Source organism: Rutilus rutilus (assembly GCF_951802725.1).
Source record: "Rutilus rutilus genome assembly, chromosome: 19".
NCBI classification, from domain to species: Eukaryota; Metazoa; Chordata; class Actinopteri; order Cypriniformes; family Leuciscidae; genus Rutilus; species Rutilus rutilus.
The window spans coordinates 5,114,551-5,139,764 of NC_140232.1; the positions used below are offsets into that span (position 1 = coordinate 5,114,551).

At 38.6% G+C, this 25,214-nt stretch overlaps 1 protein-coding gene across 3 annotated transcripts in view; it reads left to right on the forward strand.

The window, feature by feature from the left end:
• Positions 1 to 25,214, forward strand: part of fgfr1a (fibroblast growth factor receptor 1a) — a 120,658-nt gene that overhangs the window by 80,387 nt on the left and 15,057 nt on the right. For 2 of the 3 annotated variants that reach the window (XM_084389270.1, XM_084389271.1), the window contains exons 4-7: positions 15,937 to 16,011; positions 16,470 to 16,642; positions 19,095 to 19,218; positions 21,550 to 21,740. In XM_084389270.1, the coding sequence (XP_084245396.1) occupies positions 15,937 to 16,011; positions 16,470 to 16,642; positions 19,095 to 19,218; positions 21,550 to 21,740 (563 nt within the window). Of the gene's footprint in view, positions 1 to 5,614; positions 5,789 to 15,574; positions 15,833 to 15,930; positions 16,012 to 16,469; positions 16,643 to 19,094; positions 19,219 to 21,549; positions 21,741 to 25,214 lie in introns of all 3 variants that reach the window. The other variant, XM_084389272.1, reaches the window with a different exon arrangement.

Genomic DNA, 25,214 nt, shown 5'->3' on the forward strand with positions numbered 1-25,214 from the left:
CAACAATCTTGAGTCGTAGTTAGTTAGCTGTGCTATAGGGCTTTTGTTCTGTCACTTTGTACATAGCAAAATAATTCTGCACCCACCTCACAGTGTCACTCCCTTTTTCTTCCTCATCACTCACTAGATAATTTCAGAGTAGTGCAAAATACACCCCCCCCCCCCCCCCTTCATTCTTGGACTGTTCAGCACAGTCTTGAACTTTCTAATCATTGAAGCTTTACATCAAAGTTGCATATACTTACATCCTTTCTTCTAGTTGAGCTTTTAAATACTCTCCCTGCTGTTAAGTCACCATTGCAATTTCAAGTAAAGACATTCACGGACAGTTTCCACCTTTCCACCGGTGTGAAGAACATGATGGAAAAGCAGAGTGGTTTATGAATGGCGACACGCTGGCTGGCTACTGCATGCGCAGACTTGACCCAGAGTTGTTGCAAGTCGATGCAGAAATGTGAGCAAACTACAGTCAATTAGATATGAACATTTTCAGGCAGTTTGTGCAAGAACCATATAGTAGCTTGAGTTTTTTTTTTTAATACATTATTGTAATTTCATTTAAATCCTGAAACTATTTTCCACTGAACATAAAGCTCAGTGTTCGGTCCACGTATTCATGCAGCGTCCTTTTCAGCCAGTACTGAAGAACTGTAACCGACCTTGTGAAAATGTAGTTGTTTAAGTCCATAATTACATCAATTACTTAAATTAGAGGGGAAATCATTATGGCTGCTCGTCCCTCAGGATCTGACCAGTGATTTTACTGTTAGCCGCTCCAGACAGGTCACTGGTTCATCTGGTTTGCAATGAAGTAAGAGTATTTTGCAAAGCATCATTAGTATTTTCATAGAGGGATATGGCATTGACAGTTTGAGTTGCATTAATAGCTAGTTTACTGTGCATTTCTGGATAATAATGGACGTATTTGAGTGAGCGCAATGGTTTGACCCAGCCTTCGTGTTCTGCATACGGTCCTAAACACTCGTTTTGGTTTGTTGTGTTGATCTTGTAGTGACCGCTTTATAGTGAAATGAAAGGAAGCAAATGGATGGAGATGCTGTGGTTGTTCTTCCGGTGGAAGTACGCTGTTAAGAGTTTGGAGAGAAGAGGAATTCTTTGCCCTCTAATTTACTGGGCTGGCAGGGCTGGGCTGGCACAGTAAACCATCGCCCAGCACTTTTAAAAGGAAAGTTACTATTACACAACTGTCTGAGAGCTTTAGCATGAAACTTTGGGAGGAGATTAGGTCTCAAAATGGAGAGATGCGTTACAATGCCTTATTTTGTTTACATCAACACATCTGTCACAAAGCAAAATGGCTGCCTTAGTTGTCTTAAATCAGATTTTTTTTTATGCATATGAAAGGTTAGGGTATAATACGATGTCCTTTTCAACACCCGTTTCGTTGGGGGCTCATCCGGGATCTTTATAGAATATTTTCTAAATGTCGATAAAAAACAATTGCGAAATGACGGCGTTTCCATGAACCAATGTTATGTGACTAAAAAGCCATTTTTCTTCTCACGATCGAAAATCATGGCAGTAGATTTGGCGTGCGAGAGTAAAATTAGATCATGCGAGAGTAAACGTTTTTTGAGATGCATGGGAGTTTTCGCGAATTTTACGCGTTTCCATTGGGCGTATTTGCAATTCGCCCAATTTGAAGGGTAATGGAAATGCGGCTAGTAAAGAGTTTTGCAGGTAAAGTTCATCAGCCTGGCCCTAATAGCCTCCCTATGGAGTGGCAGTCTGGAGACTCTTGGTTTGGTGGGCCAGCTATGGCTCTGGCTCCCACCGGCACTGGAATGAGTGAGGTCAGGCGTCCCGTCTCCGACACAAACCAATGCTGTTCTCTGGAATGTTCCGCTCCAGTAGTAATGAGCTGGGCCTGCTATACGCTCTCGCCATGTTCCCCTCCAATGATCAGAGAGAGAAAAACATGCTGGGGTTCATTAATTAGGGTACTAACTTCTCTTTCCACTTGACTTGGCCGAATTCTTTTTATTCCGTGCTTGCTCTCTCTCTCTCTCTCTCTCTCTCTCTCTCTCTCTCTCGACTGTCTGCGCGTCTTTCCCTCTCAAAGTGAACACCGTGGTAAAGACTTTAAATATAATCAGCTGGATGTTTGTTCTGCTGTTTGTTTTACTTAGAAATAGTTCACGTAAACAGAGGAACTTGTTTAAAAAAAAATATTTCAAACATTTACATCAGCGGAAACTCAGCCAAGTAATTTAGTCACAAACTAAGCCTTCTGGTTTGTGATTTTCTTAAACTATACCATTTTTGTTTCCCCAAAAGCATATTCATTAAATGTGTTTAACAGTTAAAACTAGTTTAGGGTACATTAGTCATTCCAGCCATGTAAACTTGACCTGTTGCATCAGTAAAAAGACTACACTGGAGAAACCAAGAGATAAAATGAGCACGTTTACTCAAATTTAGTACTTAGTATACGTTTAGTTCTGAATTTTTTACACATTTAATGGATGCGATATTGGAGAGGATGTCATGTAGACAGAGGATAAGAAATTCAAACATGTTATCTTCGATAATATATCAGACCATGGCTGAAAAAAACTAGCATGTGTGTTAAAGAGCAATCAACTAAGGATTAGCTAACATCTGAAGGTTTAAAGATACTTGTTGCAAATCGTAGCTGTTCATTGTATCCGGTTCCTCTTAGCTCACCTGTCCTGATGGGAGTTTCCCATGGACTGTGTTCAACCTTTTTCCTTTTTGAAGAAAAAAAAAAAATAACTGTAGAGAAATTGATTAAATAAATTAGAAATAACATGTCCCTTGATATTGTAATGCAATACTGAGTTTTGCGTGCTGCCAATATTCTACTACACGCTGAGAACTGTCTTCCTCAAATAATAATAATTTACTGCAATAAGATGATGCCCAAATCCCTTATTTACACCATGTCGCCTTGATTATAATGTAAGCTTCCTGGTTTTGTCATGTCTCGTTCGCACTGTATATTGTTACACTTCAGTATATTACTGAAACAGAGCAGATTTACATTAGTAGGTCTTTGTTTTCTTGCTTCTCCACGTAGTCTGATGTGTGTGGGCTTTTTTCTGTATGTTTTTGCCCTGGAGATGTTGATGTAAGTGTCTTTTGCAGTGTCTGACACAAACTCAGAGTCCCACACCTCTGACCGTTTGCCCGTCTCTCCAATCATCTGTTCTTCTGGTTTGTTCCAGCTGCAGACATGGCTTGAAAAATGAAACCAACCCAAACTCAATGGGAAAAATGTTATGTGTGTCAAATCTCATTTCTTGGTGTTTTTCCAAATTTCTTGTCCTTATTAGAGCAGCTGGTGAAGGTGATAGACATCTCATCGCATTGTTCTGTAAAATATTCTACTCCCAAGTGCATTATGATGCACTGATATATGAAAGCGCTATATAAATGCCTCATTCTATTCTATTCTTCTATTCTGACTTCGCTAGAACCGTCCTAGGCAAGAAATGATAGGTGTAAGAGAAATTATTGTAAATTTATTCCTTAATATTTATAGAAGTTACATTCGAAATGCACTTGGCCTTAAATTTAATGGCATGTGTCCAGTCTGAATAGGCATGATGCTTCTAGGAAGGATTGCACCAGCCGTTCGTAAGTTTCTTCTTAAATTTGAACATGAAGCCCACACTAGAGGCTTAGTAACTAGCTAGTTTGTAACTAACTCTGTACTTTATTCAGTTGCACAATTTGTTCGTAAGGCAGATCGTAGCTAGTAGGTCGTAAACCCTCTGTAAAGTAATGCATAGTCACATAATATGACGTTTACCCTCAACGATCCAATAGCAGCCTTCAAATATGTGAGCAGAAGCTGTTGAAATGCCTTGAATTTCAGTTTATCCTTCTAACTTCTTTTGTCTCACGTAACTAACGGTAATTGTCTCACGTAACGGTAAAAACTTCCAAATATTAGCTAAATACGATACTACTTAATCATGAATAACACAATACATGTTTTATGTAAATAACATTCAGAAACTGTATTTGAAATAAGGATCATTAAATAAATACTGATACAAAAATCATAAGCAAGACATCTATGCACACATGGCGCTCTTGTTGGACGGGTTCGTGTTGAAGAGCCGCTAACAAAGTAATCTTTTCACATAATGTTCTCTTACTTAAAATGTTAGTGAGTGTAAATGTAAGAATTATCATAAATGTCTAAAGACTTGAAGTCTGTCGGGTATTGATGCAGTTCAGTCTGTCTGCCATTCCAACCGTTACTCCTGATCGGAGGCTTCAGTAAATGTTTAGTTTATACGAAGAGTTACGCTTCAACTAAGCTTAATGGTGCAACGCAAAAATATTTAGTAGTGCATGCATAAGTTGTAACTTAGTGCCCATTTTCTTCAAAACTATGCTAAGTTGTAACTTACGCACAGCTGGTGCCACCGGATCCTGATCTCTCTCTCTCTCTCGAGAATTAAAAACGATTCATTACATCACTGACTCGCCAGGATATTTCTTGATATTTAATGTTGAATAGCCACACATTTTTCATTTAGTTTATTTAGAAAGTTTAGGGTTCATATAACCTTTAGCTTTAACCATATTAAGTTTAAAAAAAATTTTTCCCAGTTTATTTAAATTTGTGAATTAGAAGCAAAATCCCAAATGCAAGCAAAGACACACACTTTACCACAGCTAAACATTCTGAAGGAAAAACATCTGCCAGATGAATTGTGAAACGCGGCTTTTTTTTTTTTTCAGACCAATCCGGTCGTGTGTGTGTGTGTGTTGAAATGTGTAAATGATGTTTGAACGAGGAGTTCCGATAGCTATTAGGGCAAATGGCGTGAAGGGGGTCATGCTGGGGTCTAAACCAGCTCAGAGTTGACAGATATCTGTGAAGGGTTGGAAGAGTGTGTTTGTGTTTCTGTGCGTTTTACTTGCGTGTGTTTGTAAGATCTCCCGCAGAACTGCGCTACGAAACGGTTCTTTCCACTAAAAAGATATGTAAGGTGGTTTCTGCAATCAAATTTAGTCTTCAATACATAATTCAACTAAAATGAAAGAGTGCCACGTTAGCTTACTGTTCAAGGCGATTTTGTTGATGCAAACTCATTAAAGACAATGATGTAGTGGAAAAGTCTGAGGTTAAAATCCTTGAGTTCTTAAAGGACGTGCTGTTCCAGTATTGACCTTATTCAGCAAAGTTATGTTTTCGTCTGCTTCATGGTTACAGCTCATATGGATGGAGAGTTTTATCAGGCTGTTTATAAGAAACTTTGATCTGTGCTGCTCAAGCATGTAGGGGTTTCTGTGACTCTTATTATAGAGTTTTACTGGAATTCTCTCTCTGTCAGGGAACCTTTTCTATTAAGCCATAAGATTAATTTCGTCAGTATGTTCATTTGTACAACTCCTCGGTTCAAGTTACTCTAAAGAGAAGGTTATTGTATGTTTAACTAATTTAGTATGGTTTTTTGCTTCTGAAATGAATGCTGGCATAAGAATGGTCTGGTGTGTGGAGAAAAATATCATCAGCTAACATAAATGCCACATGTTGTCTTTAATCATTGGTTGTGAATAGATACATATTCTTAATTGTTTCGCTTTCTGGTTTTCTTCACCTCACACGCAGTGCGGATGTCCTAGCTGTTTTAATGGCGAGCTGGGCTGGATGCAGAGTTCAGATGTAGAGAACCCTTGATGATGATGACGATGATGACGATGATGAAGACCATGCTGCTGCTGATCTCAATACTCCTAACTCAGGCTCTTCAGTCCCACTGCAGACCAGCCACCCAAGAAGAGAGTAAGTGTTGTTTTTTTTTTGTCCTCTTGTTGTATCTCAGTTGAAGACGTGTTAACAATAAACCATGTCTCAGACACTTTGCAATTAAGCTCTCTGAAATAGTTTTTAAATTGGCCATATCCTACGCGTTTATGGCAGTTTTTTCATTTTCTTTTTTCACTTTAATGTTGCTTAAGCTTTCTTTCAACAAAAACAGGTGTGATTGTTTTCCACCCTCTGTCTGGGCCTGAATTAAACAGGCTGTTTTTCTTTTCTTTTGCAATAGTACCATTTTAAGATGTGTTCATATAAAACAACATCATTACGATATCTCAGTGGCCTATTTTTAAGCGTACATTCAGGAAACTATGCCTACATAGTACATCAAACATGTATCCTACGTCATGTTGTTGTTATTATTCTTATTCTGAAGAGCAAGTAAAATGCTGTTTTCCACAATTTGTCCTCATTAAAATGAGCTAGACTTTGATATCTGTCAATATTGTACAACATGATTGTATAGCTATGCCGTATCACTATATGCACTTTCTCAAACCATATTCATGTCTGCAATTTGGTCGTATGCCGTGAGGGAAAGCTGTGGAAGTTTACAATTGGATGCCATTTGTTCTGCATTTCCACCTCATATCCAAAATAGCCATTTAAAACCCTAAGGACTTTCAAGCGCTCAAGTCATAGACGGAGAGTGAAAAAGGCAAACGGGTTGAAAACCCCCCCCCAAAAAAAACAGCAGCTGAAATAAAACCCTGAAAAATGTGTCCTTTGGCATCATTCCAGCGGAGCGAGTGCCTGTGGCTCTCACAGGCCCGAACGTGCTTCCCTACCGTCATCCCCGTCTTTTGGGTTTTGGAAATACAGTGTTCCCGGGAGACTTCTGAATGCCTTGCATTACATTATAAAATGAGCGGTCACTTCTGCTCTGGCCGACTGTGAAGGCTTTAAATAAACGTTGACCCCAGAGCTGGAGGTGTGAAATAGCTGCCATCTGTATCCTCCGGCTATGCAGAGATACCCCCCCCCCCCCTCTCTCCCTCTCCGTTGTCTCATCATCCTCCTTTTGTAATGAAAAGGTGTTTGTTGTAAAGGGGAAGAGTTGACTACCTGAGACGCTATAAATTACTGCTTTTAAAAGAAGACACAGAAAGTACTCCGCCCTGTGGAGCGGTTCCACAGTGGAGATCATGTTTCTGGGAAAATGAAGCACGTTTGAGTGCAGAGCTGTGAAGCGTAGCCCTGTGGGTACTGTAGTGCTCTTCAAGAAAACTTGCATTGCACGAGAAAAAGTCCGCCTGTGGTGAAAATCCAGCTTTTAATGTTGTTTTTATGTCTATGTGGTGTTTTTACCAAACCATGTGTAAATTCATAAGTCGACACCATTGCTGAGTATTTTCTCCTTAAAACTGCAGTGAACCAAAGACAGTCTCCAAAACACGGTTCAACGTGTGATCGTCAACAAGTGGATCTCTGAGCTGCTGTCAGTGTTGCCAGATTGGAAATGTCCAATTATCGTACCAGAATCTCAAAATGATCGTATTTGGAAGAAAATTATCGTACAGAACACAGCTGTTTATCTAGACCAACAACTTTTTGACACGACTATCAACTGTCAACCTCAGCTTGGAAACAACTAAGTGCAGCGGCAGGAACGTTAACTTGTGCTGGGTGAGAGAGTCATTCTCCACGATGATTGGCCGAGAAGACGTAACGTGAGATGAGATGGAAGACATGCGAAACACCACGTTCACGTTCTCCTCACAATCATGACGGTAGACGTAGGATACACAGCTAGATAAATGAGTATAGAAGCCCTATGATTACAACGACCATCATTTGTCACAAAAATTCTGAAATTATCGTACATTATGGGATTTTTTTTCATTGTATAAATACGATAGACGTGAGTGAGTGGAGACGGGGCTAATTTGCATATTCATAGAACCGCGTATACTAAATGAGGCAAGAGTGTAGTTACATTCAAGCTATTTTAAGGCATGAAGTATTTTTTAAACAGGGAGACTTTAAACAACTTTTCAAGTTGGTGCGGATCTAACACCCTAGATGCACAAATTGGGGGTTCGCTGGGAATATACTTTTTTTTTTTTTTTTTATCCCCATGCATCTGACTATTTTAATAAAATATTTTTATTTCTTGCCATTCGTTTAAACACTTCCCTAAGAGACTTTATTGTGACTAAAATGAAGGGAGGAAGACCCTTGATGAATTACCTTTTACCCACTTAATGCTTGACAGCCAAATGGCCGAGCGTGTTGATACCCTGTAAGCATTTCCTCTACTCCTCCTCTCCCTTCTTCCTCCTGTCAGGGCAGAGAGCACTTTTCCTTCTCTCCCCTCAGGCCTCCTGTGGCGTAAATGATAGTTTCAGCTGTTGATGAGTGACTGACACTCCAGCATTTGGTTACATTTGTTTTTTTCCTCCTAGGTGGGAATACTACCTGCACAAATAACAGACTTCCTTAAGTAGCATTTTAACTTTAAACCCTTTTAAATGTTTTGGGATCGGAAGAGACTTTCAAAAGCCCAAGGCATATTTAATTGAAAGCGGGAAAAATTCTTGCAAATCATAACCTAGGTATTTATATATTTTTATTTTTCCTTTGTATAATTTGATACTTTATGCCTTTATATAATTAATCTTTAACTATCTATTGTTAATGATTATAAACTGTTAGTGTTATTTTAGTATTTATATAATACATAGTATTTATGAGCTAAATGATAAAATGAGCTTTTATTTTTAGATTTTAAGTTACATTTCAGTCTTTGTAATTTTGTTATGTGGTTTTGTTATTATTATTATCATCATCGTCATTTCATATTTCTATTTAGCTATTTAGTGTATTTGTATTTTAGTTCTAGTAATTTTAGTACTTCAAATTCAGCTTATTTTATTTGTTAGTAGAATTGTTTACCTTTAATATTTCAGATTTATATTACTGCAGCTTCATTTCAATTTACAAAAACTATTTTTAATAGTTTAAGTTTAGTTAAAGGTATAGTGGAGGATCTTTCCGAATTTTAGATAAGACCCGCCCTCTCCACTTTTTGAATAAGTTTGATTGATTCACCAGAATGATTGACAATTAGGAGGACCAATAGTATAGGTGATCCACCCGGAAGTAAAAAAATCCTCCATTATACCTTTAAACAAGACTTAAGCTCATTGTTTTTGCTGTTTTGGTTGGCAACTATAGTCTTTGTAAAACATGCTCTAGTTGCAGATACTACAATAGATGACAAAACCTTTATCAATGAACCAGTTTTGAATCAGTGTATTGAAAAACGCAATTTACTGATTTGCTTGTCACTCAATAGTATTCCCAATATTCCCATTAAATTACTTGAAGGACATAGAAACATACTGTTAATGTGTGCGTTTCCATCTATCCTGTTGTTCATGATTAATGTCCATTGACGTTCTTTAATGTATGCCACTTTTCTTATTCTTGCCACATCACTCTCTCATTCTCAATCTTACTCTCTGTAAAACACGCTGACCATCTAAAAGGAGATGAATAAATACTTTGGCGGAAACAATGGCTGTGATTCAGCAGGGCACGCTGATCTCATTCCTGCCCCTGCGTGTACATGAGCACATTTACGTGTAGGCAAGCAGTGATTATGTTTGTACAACCGTGGCCATTGTGAACAAATGCCATTAGCATCCAAGTCCTGATGTGGGCTTTAATTGACGCAGGCTAGCATACGGCAGGTTAATGGTAGGGGAGGTGTGTGTGTGTGTGTGTGTGTGTATTCTTCTGTCACACTGTGCCCACACCTTCGTTAATCACAAGTAATGGACTGATAGTCAGAGGAATAATCAAATTTGGTCACTTACAAGTCACATTCCACTTTCTTTGTGTGGTATTCTTTGTGACGGTGCACATTTCAATCTGTTATTGAGACTAAACCTCCTATACTGTGTATATACAGGGCCTAAAACAAATTTTTTGCCACACCTTTGAATGGCCGGTCGGTGACTTAATAAAATTGACCAGCCGTGACACAAAAACAGGCAGTTATGACACCAACATTTTAGATACCAGTGAAAATTCACATTCCTCTTTTCCAGTTTGATTCCACAGCACAAACTACTAGCTTAATACACATTTAATAGCCTACATTTTTAAAGACAAGTAAACAGTCAGTTTACTTAACATAAATACAATACATACAAATGAAAACAGTGCTAATCAAGTAGGCTAATCAAATAAATAGCACTGCATAGTCTTCATATCCTTTTTAAAGTTCAAGAGCAGTGAGTTGTTTTTTTCTTCTTTGTCCTCTGTTGTTTGGTTAACATTAAAAACGCAGACACTAGCAGGATTATCAGGAAGCTGTCACTTTAAGAGCGAATGCACACACACATCATGCGTTTTGTGTTTGCGTTCACGTAAGACATAACCGACTATGTTTACTAGGATGCTCGCCGAGACAGGTGTTTTTTTACATCATTTTGAGTGAATTTGTCCATTGAAGCACAGGAAGGCATGAAAGAGAGCTCAACTTTATATATATATATATATATATATATATATATATATATATATATATATATATATATATATATATATATATATATATATATATATATATATATATATGTGTGTGTGTATATGTATGTATATGTAATACACATACATACATACATACATACATACATACATACATACATACATACATACATACATACATACATACATACATACATATACTCACAGTTGTCAACATTTGAAGTGGATCAAAACCTTTCATCAAAGTTATACATGAATTTTGAACAATACCTGTTCTTGTCTTAGGACAACTTTGAAACTTTTTCTTCAAATGTATATGAAATGTAAATGACTACTGCATATATAATCACCCGCAGGTCAGATCTGAGATAAAGGGTTGGTCTTTTTCTGGCCTTTTTTTGCAGTTGCTCGGGCTCTGTCTTCCTACTTCCATCTTTTCCTCTTCTCTACTTGACCATCGTTCTGTCATGACAGGAAATCCCTGTGGTCATTCTCTTCATGTATTGCTTCCTCTCTTGTATCCTGAAAGGCCTCTCTGCCATATCAGTCTCACTCGCTCACCTCTCATTTTGTCCTTCGCCCAAAAGAAAAATCCCTTTCATGATTTAACATAATTAACATGATTTTCAGGCATGTCAATCTTTTTTTTTTTAATGGCTTGCAGCAGGAAAGAAAAAAATGCAATGGCTATTCCAGCTGGGTTGCTTTTCCAAATATGTGGACTTGAATCCAAGCTAATCTGGTCAGAGAATCTGGAAGATTAACAGTCTTGAGATTTCATGGGGAGTGCCTCAGCTTGGCAGGGTGCATATTTTAAAGTTAGTGGAGTTAGAAGTAGGGCTGTTTAATTAATCATAATACAAACAAGACTGTTATAAGGTGACTGCTAAATGTGCAGTCTGCACGTTGTGTGCACGCTTACACACAGGGCTGTTCTTCATTCCAGTGTGTGTTTCACTTTAAAACACAAGCTCTGTCATATTCTGTGATTATGAAGAGCGCAAGATAAATACAGACTGAACGGGACACCACTGTATGGGCCAGATGATACGCAAACTACATTTCTTGGCTGGAGAAAGCAAGTGTTGATTTTTTTCTGTAATGTTTTTTTTCTTCTAGGTGCTTTGGTGTGCAGAAACTCATTTGGTTATTTAGTGTCCTTTAGGAGTCTCCCAAGTTTCCTCTTTTGGAAAGACCTCTAAATTTACCTGGGGAAAAAAGGCTTGCAGAAAGTAGATTTTTGAGAGTCGTCAATCTGGTGGTTTGCTTTGCTGGATATAACAAATGATAGCAAAAAAACAAGATAAACTGTATATGCTTATTTTCACGATACGTGTGCGATTAATCACGTTTTTTCGAAAATGTTATCCAAGTCGAAAATTTTGACAGCCCTAATATACATAATATACCTTTTTGAAATATTATTAAAAAATAAAAAAAGATTTCAATAGATTTACCTATTTGGCTTTCATTTTTTGTTTCCTATTTTTTTTAAACAACCTCTACACCAAATTTGTTTCCCCATCATAAGTTATTTTTTTCTTCAATTTAATGCTCTTAATTTCCAGTGTAGTGGTTGTGCCAGACGACATCTGGACTCTATAGCTCGCACACCGGTGCATGTCCTCAGCTTGTATTGCATGGAGTTTTGTACTTTGAAGTGACTGATGGCTTGGTAACATGCCACTATTTAATATCCTGGAAAGGAAGCATGTCGATTAATGACTGTAAATCATAAAGCAGCTGTATAGTTTTCTCCCTGTGTGATTATTGCGGAATACTCACAGTAAACAGCTTCTCTGGTGACTGGTGCAAAATGTTTTCGGCATCTGTTCTGCTCAACTCAAAATGCCAAGAGGAAATTGGAACCTCATTGTCATGAACTTATGGTCAGTTGTGTATCTGTAATATGAATTCATCAAATCATAATGTGAAATATTTCTGGCTCTCTGACACTGAGGTCAAGTGAATGCTGTCATATTGGTTGAAAATATAAAGGTTGAAATTGTTCTCTGTTTTTCGTAAATGTCAGATTGGGAACCAGTTAAAAAATAAAAATGGTTGCACTTTATTTTTCAGTACATGCATTTGCGTGTACCAAAGAAAGTACTGGTAATATAATGGGTTAGGTTTAGGGGTAGGTTCAGGGTTAGTACCTAGTTATTACCCAGTTATTGAAATTATTATAATAAGTACATAGTATGTCCATGTGCAACAGGACTGTAAAATATAGTGCTACCAATAAAATTTATAAAAATGCATTAATTATAGTATTGGTTAAAACAATGGTTGGACTATGTGCAACAAATGTGACTATTTACCCCATATTATGCCTGCTATTGGGGCATGTTGTCACAAAAGGCCAATTAAAGTATTTTTTTTCCCTAAGCAATGTGGGTGCAAATGTATAATAGCTTTTTGCTATTCCAGGTATATGATTGACTTTTAAAAGCAATCCAACCTTGAAAAGTGTTTACTTATTTAAACTGTGGTTACTCGCCCTCTTTTTAAGCTTCTATTTGTGTCTAAATTAGACTAGACTAGCTCATCTTCTTGTCTCTTCCTTCATTCTTTTCTGCAGTGTTTTGGTGGGGAAAGTTGATCCCTCCCTGGCCCCCTGTTCCTGTCAGGATTAAGAGCCTGTTAGACACATGCGAAGCAGGAAATACCTTAACTAGACCCTACTGAGGTCACCATGGATACCATCCCAAAAACCTGCTGCTACAGGCCTCTCGCTCGCTCTCCTTTATTAGCAGAGTTAATGGTGGTGATGGGCGGAGTTACCACAGCAGAACTAGTCAAGAGGAAACCTGGGTTACGTTTACTATTAAAAACGTGTCAGGGGAAAAAGGCATACCGGTTTCTCCAAAGTGGTTTCTTTTCATGAAATGTGCGCTGAATCCTTTTTCACAACCGCACACCTTTGGCAGACTTTTCAGAAGAAATTCTTTTGTAATTTTCTTACTTATACTTTGCAATTACTTTTTACCAAAAGTGGCTCAATGGGATGTAGGCCACGCATTGTTTCTTTGGATTTACTCACATTTCAAAACAATAGTGTAAATGTCGTCTTCTGCAAGGTGGCAGGATTTCATGGAAATTTGACCTTTTTTTGAACAATCATCAAGTCCTGGTGCATCTTTTACAGGAAACCAGTTGGTGTAATTCAAATCCCTCAGCGCAAGTCAAATGCATTATTGAACAGAAATTAATCCAATTAGCATTAGAATACAAAGCAGTCACCATTTGTTTTGTAAATGTGAAAATCTCACCTCATCTTACCGTTAGTATAGAGTCGCAATTAGCATATGGTGTCAGAATGTGCTCTTTGACAACATCAGTCTATTCTTTTAAAGAGGAACCCCAACGGTGATAATCCCCTAGTGCGCCGCGAGAAGCACTTCCCCTTTAAGAGTGCACAGCCAATTGCTTGAAAGGTGCAGATGAATGAATGACATGTTGATGGACAATGAATCTGCGTAATTATATTTAGATCCCCCCCCCCCCCTCCCTCCACTGGTCGCCTGGAGCAACGGGTCGGCTCAGGTGGCGGTATCCGAGGCAATGCCCCCGACCTTGCATCCCATAATCAAATTTGAGCTCTATCTCAGAATTGGCCTGACAATTGGCCCTTGACTAATTCCAACTCAGATTTGATTTAGCAGTGACTGAGCCGGTATCTTTGATAGACGTTAGAAGGTGTTTCTGCTCATCTATAGGATGCCAGTTGCAACAATGTTCGAGGGTTTGACTCACACAAATCTTTTTAAGAAAGAAGTTTCTTTAGATAAATTCTGAGACATTCGTTAAAATTCTTCAATAATAGTCAATAATCTTATCCCTCAAAACTCATCTTTGATCACCAAGCAATAGTGTTAACTTATGAATTTGCACATGGTTAGTCTTAAAGCATATTAAAAACATCACATAGACATATGAACAACATTAAAAGCTTGATTTTCACCACAGGGTGACTTTAAGTTCTCAAATGTTTTCTTAACTTTTTTCCCCGCCATTGACGGAAAGACTGCTTTCCTTGTTTTCACTGTTATAAGCTAGGGGGCGCTATTACACATCATCTGAAAAAGTGGAAGACATGAAAAAGAAGCAGAAACAAGCGATATCATTTGGAAGCAAATGCATATGTAAAATAATGCAATCATAAACATTAAACAGCATATAAATCAAAACGGCCTAATGTTACTGAATGAAATGCCGAACCAGGACGAGCTTTAGGACTGTGAAGCTTTAGGGATGTTGATGGACTCTGTCTTCTCCATCTGTGTTTTGATCATCGATCTGAATCCGATGTGTAAATATTTTGAGATGACTATTATAAACAGGTGTGCACATAACAGGTGCGCATGTGTGGTAAAAATAAACCATGCGCAGCAGAAAACATTACACGTTACCAACATTACACGTTTACTTACTGGAGTAGGATTGTTACTGGAGCTGGAGAAGGATTGATTGCATCAATCATGATGATAAGTGTGTTTATTAATTATTAGGGATGCAACGGATCGCCGTTGATCCGTGATCCGTACGGACGAGTTGCCCCATGGTTTTGCTAGCATTTGATTCGTGGATTAATTGATGAGTTTAACCATCATAGAGTCAAAGTTTATCATTCGGATGTGTTTTGTCTTGCCAATTTACATATTCAAGCGATTTTAAAATTGGGACTTGTGCTCGCACAGAGAGAGAGAGAGAGAGAGAGGGGCGAGATTGTGACAGCGTTCGAACACTGAATTTATTCCTCTTTCGCGTTTTCTTGCGCTTGAACGGACACACACACACAAAATTATGTCAAAATATTGCATCCATTTGCACTCCATCTTTCTAGAAAAATCCCTATTTGACTTGTTTTTGTAGGGTTTTTTTCTTCTTCAGAATTTCAAATTCAGCAAAAAGTCACGCAACTCATTATGGCTGATCATTGTTCACATTATCAATCATTGGTGTCACTTCAGAGTACTCGTGCACATCCCTGGTAATAGTGATGCGTATTATGTGTGGCTAGTTTTATTTTGTAATGCTTAATATTTGAAACAACCCAACATCTTACCTTTTGTAGATTTAAGACATTGGAGTTAGATTTAACTAAGTTAAAGGTTATCCTAATGGTCACCAGTTTGGTGGTTTTACCTAATGGTTGGATAGGAACTTTAGTATTCGATATGATGTACATTCTTTTCAGGAATTCTAATTATATTACAACTTAATATAACTTTTTTCTCATCTTGTTCTTAGCGTTAGCCCTGGTTGATCCCACGCCGTACACTCTGTATCCGGGGGACAAACTGGAGCTAAACTGTAAAGGTAAAGAGGAGACACAGGAAGTTACCTGGACTAAGGACCATTTTCCACTGGTTGATGGAGAGCACACACGTCTGCGCAGCGACCAGATGGAGATCGAAACAGTGGAGCCAGCCGACTCTGGTCTGTATGCTTGCTTTGCTCAGGGACCCAACAGCAACCATACAGATTACTTCAATGTCAACGTTACAGGTGAGAAACCAATTTAATTCAAAATTGCTGATAGGTTGACATTTGTATTGTTCACAAACACAGCAAAAACATAACCTGATTTTCTGTTCTTTGGTCAGATGGATTATCCTCAGAAGATGATGATGAAGATGAGTCTTCCTCAGAGGAGGCCAAGCTATCAAATGACCAGAAGCTGCTTCGTGAGTCACCGTTGCTCTCTTAGTCAAACTCTCTGTGCTCGAAACTCTGACTCAAAGATATGCAAATGTCAATGCGAATCAATATTGTTAGGATTGTCCTTCAAAGCAGGAATTATAACAGGAAATAGTGCACATTTTTGTTTTATAAACCACAGCCGTCTTACGGAATGTGCCGAGCTTTAGTTTATTAGACTGAAAGTCTTCATGTCTTTTGATGGATTAGTCTTTGAGTCCCAAGGGCACTATCAAGCCAGTCAAAAGGAGCGAAACCATCAACCCAACACCCAAATCTTGCACACTTTGATCTGAGGTCACCTTAGTACAATCACTCTCCTGGAACGTGCTCTAATCGTTGCTTTGGACTAGTGTTCTACGATGGTCATCCTCCTGATACTACATTGTAGTTTCATAGCAATTTCCTCAGTCTTATTTTTTTGTACTTTCTATCGGTTCCTCAGCAATGGCTCCTGTTTGGGCTCACCCTGATAAGATGGAGAAGAAGCTCCACGCGGTTCCCGCCAGCAAAACTGTCAAGTTCCGTTGCCAGGCCAACGGTAACCCTACACCAACTCTCAAGTGGCTCAAGAACGGCAAAGAGTTTAAGAGAGACCAGCGAATAGGAGGCTTCAAGGTGACGCAACATCCCCATTCTATCTCAGAGATGCTTTCAAAATATCCATGTCTTAATCTTAAAGTCCCCCTGTGGTGAAAATCAAGCTTTTAATGTTGTTTATATGTCTACGTGTTGGTTTTAATATGCTTTAAGACAAACCATTATGTAAATTCATAAGTCAACACCATTGCTGAGTATTTTCTCCTTAAAACTGCTGTGCTCCAAAAACACGTTTTTTTTCTGACGTCACAAACTGGTTCCCAAACTTCATTTTTGCCAGCCAGCTGCTGTGATTTGGAGGTTAAAAGAGCACCTCCTCCTCAACAGATTTGTCTTCCAGACACCTCACTGTTGCATGACAGAGGTTGAATAACCGTGCCTTGAAGGCAGACATTGGAGCCGTGGGTTTCTGGTGGAGGCGGCCTACTATTGCTTGGCTCCTTATTTTACACAACTCGTTGTGCTCAGACAGATGAGAATAAACTCCAGGATAAACCAGCTCTGTCCTTGTACTCATTTAACCATGTTGATCAGGAATGTCAACAAACCCAATGTAACGTTTAAATTGATTTCTTAGCAACGCGTCATTAGGAGAACTGCTTTGAGTGAGTTTTGGCCACAGCTCACTAGTTAGAAAATCAAAATGAGAATGAGTAGATAATGACAGGTTATTTTAATTTGTGGGTTTAAATATTTCTCTAAAAAATACTACAGATCAAAATAAAAAAAATGTTATTCCATTCCTCTCCCTTCTACATGACATTATAGTGGTGTTCTCTGCTCGTGTCATTGTGGACCTGTAGCGTCTGTGTTTCTCATCAAGGTGTTTTCCAGCTGGGAGATATTAGTCCTCTTCCTCTCCCTCACCGCATACACACTTTACCATCTGGAGTGTGTTTGAGGCCACTGCAATGCATACACACATGCACGCACACACAGTAACATGTGCATTGACATGGTTTTATACAGACATTTGAGTATACTAAGAAAAATGCTTTATTTTGTGTGTGTGTGTGGAGACAGACTCCGTACCATACCATAGCGATAGTAATGTGTGCATAAATGCATCCAAACGTGTGTTTGAGCTCCAGGAGTGTGAAGGACTTCCGTTGAGGGGCCCTGCTGCAGTTTTTGGTAGTAACCTCCCCCCTGCACTCTTCCCAGTCTCTCGTGGTTTCTTTTGTTTAACAAGAGTCTGGCACAATTGTTCATTTACATTAAGTGTTTGTGAAAAGGAAGTCAGACAGACTGCGAGTGTAGCGGCTCACATCTGGGGTTCTGTAGGCCTATAACCTCTTATTAATTTTGCCCAACCTAAAGCTCATTTCATCAAGCTGTTACTGCAGAGAAGAGAACACATGCTCTGTTTGCTGGATTTTTATAGGTTTAGTTCACCCTAAAATTATTTGCATTCCAAACCTGTAATGACATTCATATTTCAATGTGGAACACAAAATGAGAGAACAAAATATCAATATTTAGTACCGTAACATTAGACTTGTGCACTTCTGATGATAATTAATAGTACATAATTCACAAATAGCAAAAATGTTGTCAATCTCTGCCATATGCTGATACAATATAATATACACATAATACAAATGAATATTTTAAGTAGTTTCATAAAAAATATGTATTTATTAAAATCGCCACTGATCTGTGGAGGTCCATGTTGCTTAGCAGACGTATGTTGTTTAATAGACTGAAGTTTGATGTTTGCTGGTGGTTTATAGAGCTCTTGGCTTGAGAAGAGCTCTGTGTCCGTGGACATGGATCGGCCCGTTTCCCACTCTCCGCCATGGAACAAGCTGTTCTCCACGGCTCTGTTCTTGTGCCTGACTGATGTTAAACTGACCTGACGGGGATTTGCTGCCAGCTCGCTCTGTTAAACTTCCTCAGCCTTTCATAGAAATGATCTTAAAAGACAAGCAGCCCTCTAATGCATTTAGCAGTTTTCTGCTTTTAGATGTTGAGCTGCAAGAAGATTTTGTCTATAGAAGTCTTTAATTGAAGAGTTTTGGATCAGATTCACTTCTGTGACTCCATACAGGCAGGGCTATTTACGTTGAGTGAAAATGGCAGTATTTTCTTAGCAATAAGTGTAAATTGTAGTTAGATGCTATTATTATATTTATTAAATAAATGCCGCCTTATTGGGACAATAAAGCCCTCCCTATCCCCTAACCCTAAACACTTTATTAAGGCACTTTTCACATATTTTCTTCATATTTACTGACAATAAAAGCCTTTTCAATCTGATACGCAGTTGGAAAAGGGAGAATAACGAGTTCGGCAAAAGTCGATCGCGTCAAAAGTATCTGCAACTACTGCCAACAAGGCGGGCTATTTGCACTTAGTGTAAATGACGCTATTTTTCTAAATAGATCATACATTATGTGGTCAATTTTATTGCATTTAGGCGCGCACAGAATCTGCACACTTTTTTTATATTTTTCATTTTACTGCACAGGTTCGGGAGCACATGTGGACCATCATAATGGAGTCGGTGGTACCGTCAGACAAAGGCAACTACACCTGCCTGGTGGAAAACAAATACGGCAGCATCAATCACACCTACCAGCTGGACGTAGTCGGTCAGTCTTATTTCTTGTCTTACCTCTACATTTTAAAAGTTAGGTCGATGTATTTGTCATCTTAACCCAAGCCCAACTTTTTTGTTATTCTTTGGTTGTGGGCAAATTTGTGTTGATCTTCCCTTCCCCACCAGCTCAGTTGCAGTGATTTATTGCGAACCCTTTTGATTAAATCGATTTACGTTTTAAGCTAGCACAGGCAAATGATCCCCAAGGGAGGGTCGCTGAAGCACTGCAATGTTTACTTGAGTCAATCAGATGCAAATGGGTGTTGTTCACCATGCAGCTAATGCTTTGGCGCAGCACCACTAATGGTTACCATTACTTCCCTGAAATGAACCGAAGTAACGGCTGGCTTTACATTTTCCGTGCGAGTGTCTGTGTGTGCGTGCTTGTCAAGGACAGGCACGTGTACTCTGTTGATGGTGTGTGTTAAATGATCCATTGCAAATACAAAGTGTTTACGTGATGCAGTGGATGAGTTAGAGACGTGGTTAGTGGCTCAAGATGAGATCAGTGTATTTGGAAGAAAGTAATTCAAACACTGATTGGCTGACATGGACTTGATTGATGCCTTCATTAAGTAGCAAATAAATCAGTGCTGCTGTGACATCATTTGCACCCTACATACACATTCATGAGAAGACACCATTTGAATTTGTCACACACACACAACACTCACACATCTACGCCATCAAGTCCACTTGAGAAGTTCCTACTTATGAGTTCAGAAGGATGTAACTGCGATGTGAGTTCATGTGCGATTTGTATAAAAATAAAATGGACACGTATGTTTTTCTGTCTTTTTTTTTTTTCTTTTTTATGATTGTTTGTAGATTTATAGACGTCCTGCCTTTTGTTCAGAAGGCCTGAGAGATGGGCTGTGGCTTAAAATAACATTTCCACTCATTTCCACCAAATTACAGCAATTATAATGATTTTTTTAGTCTGCATGTTAAATTGGCTGCTCCCTGTAGGCTCTGTCTGTGATATTAGCATTTAATGATCACGGGGCTCAACGCTCAACTTTCCCGGTCGTGCCCTGCCAAAGTTTTCACTGGCCCACCACAAAGAAGTGATAAATAATAATAAATAAAAAAAAGTTAGGCCTATTTATTGTTTTTGTTGTTTTTTTACCCATAACCTTAATAAATAATTTTGTGGCACCAAAAACTGCTAACTCTTATTGCTAACTAACTAACTATATATGAAGAGTTAAGATGCAAAAGCCTCTAAGTGCCATCTGAAATTTTCTTCTAGAATGATCATTTTTATAAAGCTTGTATATTTAAGTTCAGTAATTTCACTTAAATGACAATTAATAGGTAATTTGCATTGACATTTAAGTGAAATTATTTAACTTAAATATACGAGCTTGATAAAAATGATCATTCTAGAAGAAAATTTCAGATGGCACTTAGAGGCTTTTGCATCTGAACTCTATCTATCTATCTATCTATCTATCTATCTATCTATCTATAAAATTGTTAAAGACAAGCAAACGGTCAGCAATAAAATAAGAACATATAATCAAATTACAAGCAATATCACAAATACAATAGAATGAACATACAAATGAAATAAACACTGCTTTTCATAATGTTCAGGTAAGTATAACAGTCATTTTCAGGTAGAGAAAATGAATAATCAAATGTAAAATAGAATAGTCTTCTCTGTATAAATTAAATATAGAAAAGTTACAAAAGTTAAGAGCAGTGAGTGATTCTTTTTATTTGTCCTTGTTGTTTGATTAACATTAAGGTTCATTTAAGGTTCTGTCACTTTAAGAGCTGCACGGATCCAATATACTGACACACATGCATTTTATTTCTCAATTTTTTATGTCACTTAAGATATAACAGACTATGTTTACTAGGATACTCACCGAGACTGGCATTTTCCGATGTAATTGTGTGAATGTATCCGTTCAAGCGCAAGAAGACGTGAACGAGAGCTCAATTCAGCATTCGCACGCTGTCTGAGAAGCGGCTTTCTGGACGCACGCTTCAGATGTGTGCGCTCACAAAACTTCTCACACTACTGAATTTAGATCTCTTTCGCGTCTTCTTGCGCTTGAATATTTAAATTGACAAGGCTTAAAAACACGTGCAAATGATAAACTTTCATGATGCAGCACTGGCCTGATCGGGCAAGTGTCAGTTGTCAACTGTCCCGAGCGACGTTTACGCTGGCCCCGGGCCATCGAGCAGTCCTTATTGTCGAGCCCTGTTGAAGATCTTGATGTCTTTAAGAGGGGAAAAGAATGTAAAAAAATTGTTAATCAGGCTTATTTCAACCTCACTGACATAAATGTGTGTGTGTGTGATACAGAGCGTTCACCGCACAGGCCGATCCTCCAGGCCGGGTTGCCTGCTAACCGTACCGCAGTGGTGGGAAGTGACGTGGAGTTTGAGTGTAAAGTCTTCAGTGATCCTCAACCACACATCCAGTGGCTGAAGCACATCGAGGTGAACGGCAGCAGAGTCGGCCCTGACGGACTGCCGTACGTTCGGATCTTGAAGGTAAAATCCATTTCCTCTTACTAGTCAAGCTCCTAATGTTTGGTCAAACACCAATGTATTTTGTCCATTTGACAAAACTGTCTTTTTGTCAATATTAATAATGTGGTGACGCCTCAAAGTTTACAATATTTAATCAAGAGTCAAATAATTTGTCAGCCAGCACCAGCTTTTTTGATCATTTTCACAAAACTTTAATGGCCGCTGGAATATTTTGTTGTATGAATATCTGAACATGCAATATATTGAAAAAAATATATGAAATATGAAAAAAAAAGAAGATTTTATTCTAGCTATATGCATTCTTTATTATCAACACTTGTATGTGGGTAAGTTTCAAGCTGGCGGGACAGAGCTGGGTCAAGTATTCAATCTAATAATTAGTCATCTAATATTTGTTTTTAATTTAATTTGAGCTATATTTTGGTTTTAGTTAACAATAGCAACACTACCCTACATTTTGTAAGAAAATTTTAAATAACAAAAAGGGTTGTTTGAAGCTGACAGTTTAAGTCTATGGAATAAACGTAAACCAAATTCCTCATAAACTTACATGGTAAGTGTGTGTGTATATATATGTCCCTGTGGTAATTGATGCTGCCACTGGTACAGTCGATAGCGCTTTAGTTGTAACCTGGAACTTTCCTTTAAATATCAGAAATCAGTCTTGTCTAAAGTTCTTTACTTTTTCTGTTGCTGTTAAAAGTGTGTGTCTTTCACCATATTACTTCACCTCTACGGACGGAGCACCTCAGCAAATGGAGCAGGACTAACAGCTTTTGGGAAAAAAATATGAGCCACATTCTTGGCAGGCTGTCATAATCCATTTCACAAGAGCTGTAATGGCAGGTGTTGTCCTTCAGTGACCGCTGGGATCACAGTGACCTTAATGTTTGACTGTGCTTGACCTCTGACATATGTTTGACCTCCGCAGCACTCTGGGGTCAACAGCTCGAACACACAGGTCTTGACGCTGTACAACGTGACAGAAGAAGAAAGTGGGGAGTATATATGTAAAGTGGCCAATTATATAGGCCAAGCCAACCAATCAGCATGGCTCACCGTCGTTAAACACTCGCAAGGTAACGCACGCCCCCTGCTACAGAGACACATCAGTGCAGAAAGAGGCAGAAGTAGATGTTAGACGGAGGTAGAGACAGCGGTTATCGGGCTCTTAGGTGACCGTTACACATCTTCCCACTTCGTCGATCTTTTTTGTTTTCTGCGGTGCCCCTTGTGGTGCCGCAAATGACGCCATGGAAAATCCCAGCAGAGCAACTGGAAGTATTTTGGCTTGTGTTTACACTGGACGTTTCCTTCTCTCCATCTCTGTGCAGCACTTTGCCCTCCTAATAAGGGTGTTTTTCATGCCCTCTGAAGATTACTTGCACTTCAAAAGCATTTCAGTGGCACCTTGAGAATGTGCCCGTCTAAATTCCTTCACCTCGCTCGAGGGCTTTTTCTTTACCTGCTATTTTTCTCTTCAGGATTGCTTTGTTTCCATGACTATTAAATTCTGCATTCTCTCTCTCTTCCTCATAAATACCACTGGCATTTCACAGTTTTTGATGTCACAGCTAAAATTAAACTGATGTTTAACGTGCTCTCCTTTTATTTTAAACTCTACATGTAAATATAAGTCTCATAATTAAATATAAGGCATATAGCCTTGATGTATTTATAGAGTTTAAGTATATGCTTGAAAAGCTTAAAGCTACACTGTGTAGGATTTTCTCCCATCTAGCAGTGAAATTGTTTATGACTACCAACTGAATATTACCTTCTAGCCCCTCCCATTCCGAGGGCGTTTTAACTCCTACGGTGGCCGTATTATTTCAAATCTGCCGGCAGTCGCGAGTAATCTCCCCCTCGCATTCGTCACGGTGCCACTGAGTGTAAAAGCGCGAAAGGCGAAGCTTGAATTTCCAGGTATGTCCCTCTTTGGCTAATGTATTTTCAAGATGGAGGCGCAACATGGCTGCCGCCATTCGAGCGACTCGCTCGTATGTATTATAAATGGCAGATTCTACGCTTACGAGAATACTTGATTAGTTGGTACAAGTAATTACACATTAATGAGCACATATCATTTTGAAAGAACAAAGTGTTTTTTGCTAAGAATCAACTTAAAAAAATTACACAGTGTAGCATTCAAATAAAATCTTGGTTGACTGAAGTCCTGAAATTTTCGACTAAAAATTACGTTAGAAAAAAAAAAGTTGAATTAATTAGCTGCGCACTGTGCGCAGTACTTGGTAGACCTGTTGTCTGCCTAAATGAATTATAAATAAACATAAAAAACTAGTAGGCTATTTGCAGTATATTAAATCGTTTTTGACCTAATTATTTTGCACTGAAATGAGTCTGACACGAGTCTGTCGGCTCTGACAGCGTTGCATCACGTGCACCTGCGCAATATCATAGCCTATGATTTCCGAAAATAGTACTATGTTGTCAACTAGTGATATCATCACAAGAACTTTTGAGGAATATGCAACATAATTTAGACAATTGTTTTTGTCATATGTATTATAATAACTGACAGACACTATCATTTCAGCCGCTCTGTGCAGCCGCTCTGTGGAGCTCAGCTTCGCGGCTGAGACACGAATAGACTATTAACTTTAAAAAAAAATGCTGCCACACTGCCGATGTCTTTGTTGACATGGTAGAAGAGGACTGACTGACTATGAATTAAACGCTCTCACAATTAAATCAATAATATTCAGCAAACCTTCTAGTAGCCTACTTTCTTCAGTCTGTCTCTCTTCTCCAGTGGGTTGGGCTAATCCAAAAGAAGTGAAAACAAGGGGGGTGTTCTGAAGACAGACTGTTACCTGTGAAACAGGGGTGCTCTGAAAACACCCCCATTAGCAATTAGCGCTTTCCACCTGATGAAATGAACGCGGCAAAACTGATGAAATGAACGCGGCAAAAAATCGACCAATCAGAATTTTGGTCGAGCCAGAACGTATCGACCAAATAATCGACTAATCGACTGGGAGATTACAGCCCTAGTTGTAACAATAATTGTTTTATCAAATCGATTCGAGAAATTGTACTAATAACTTGCATGTTTTTGTTGTGATTAATCCCGATTAATCATGTTAGGTACGATTAATGTGCGGGCATAAAACCTTAATTGGGAAAGCTGTGCTTTGCGGACTTAGTGTAGCCTTTTAAACAGTCCCCAGCTTTTATTTTTTATCATTTCCAGCCTACAGGACTCACTGGCCACTTCTATAGCTGGCTAAATGTTCTTAATAGTGCTGTTCAATAGGTATTATAGCATCGCCTGAAGCAAAGTGCCAGTACCTTCGACATCCTTACTCGCACATATTTCTCACGCATTCTTTGACTAGCCTTTCTAATCTCCCAGTCTAAATGCCACTGCTTCCTTTTCTGAATGCGTGCATATGTGAGAGCGATTGTGTTCAGTCTCTGCTGGGTAATGTTCCATGTGGCCCATCTTGTGCA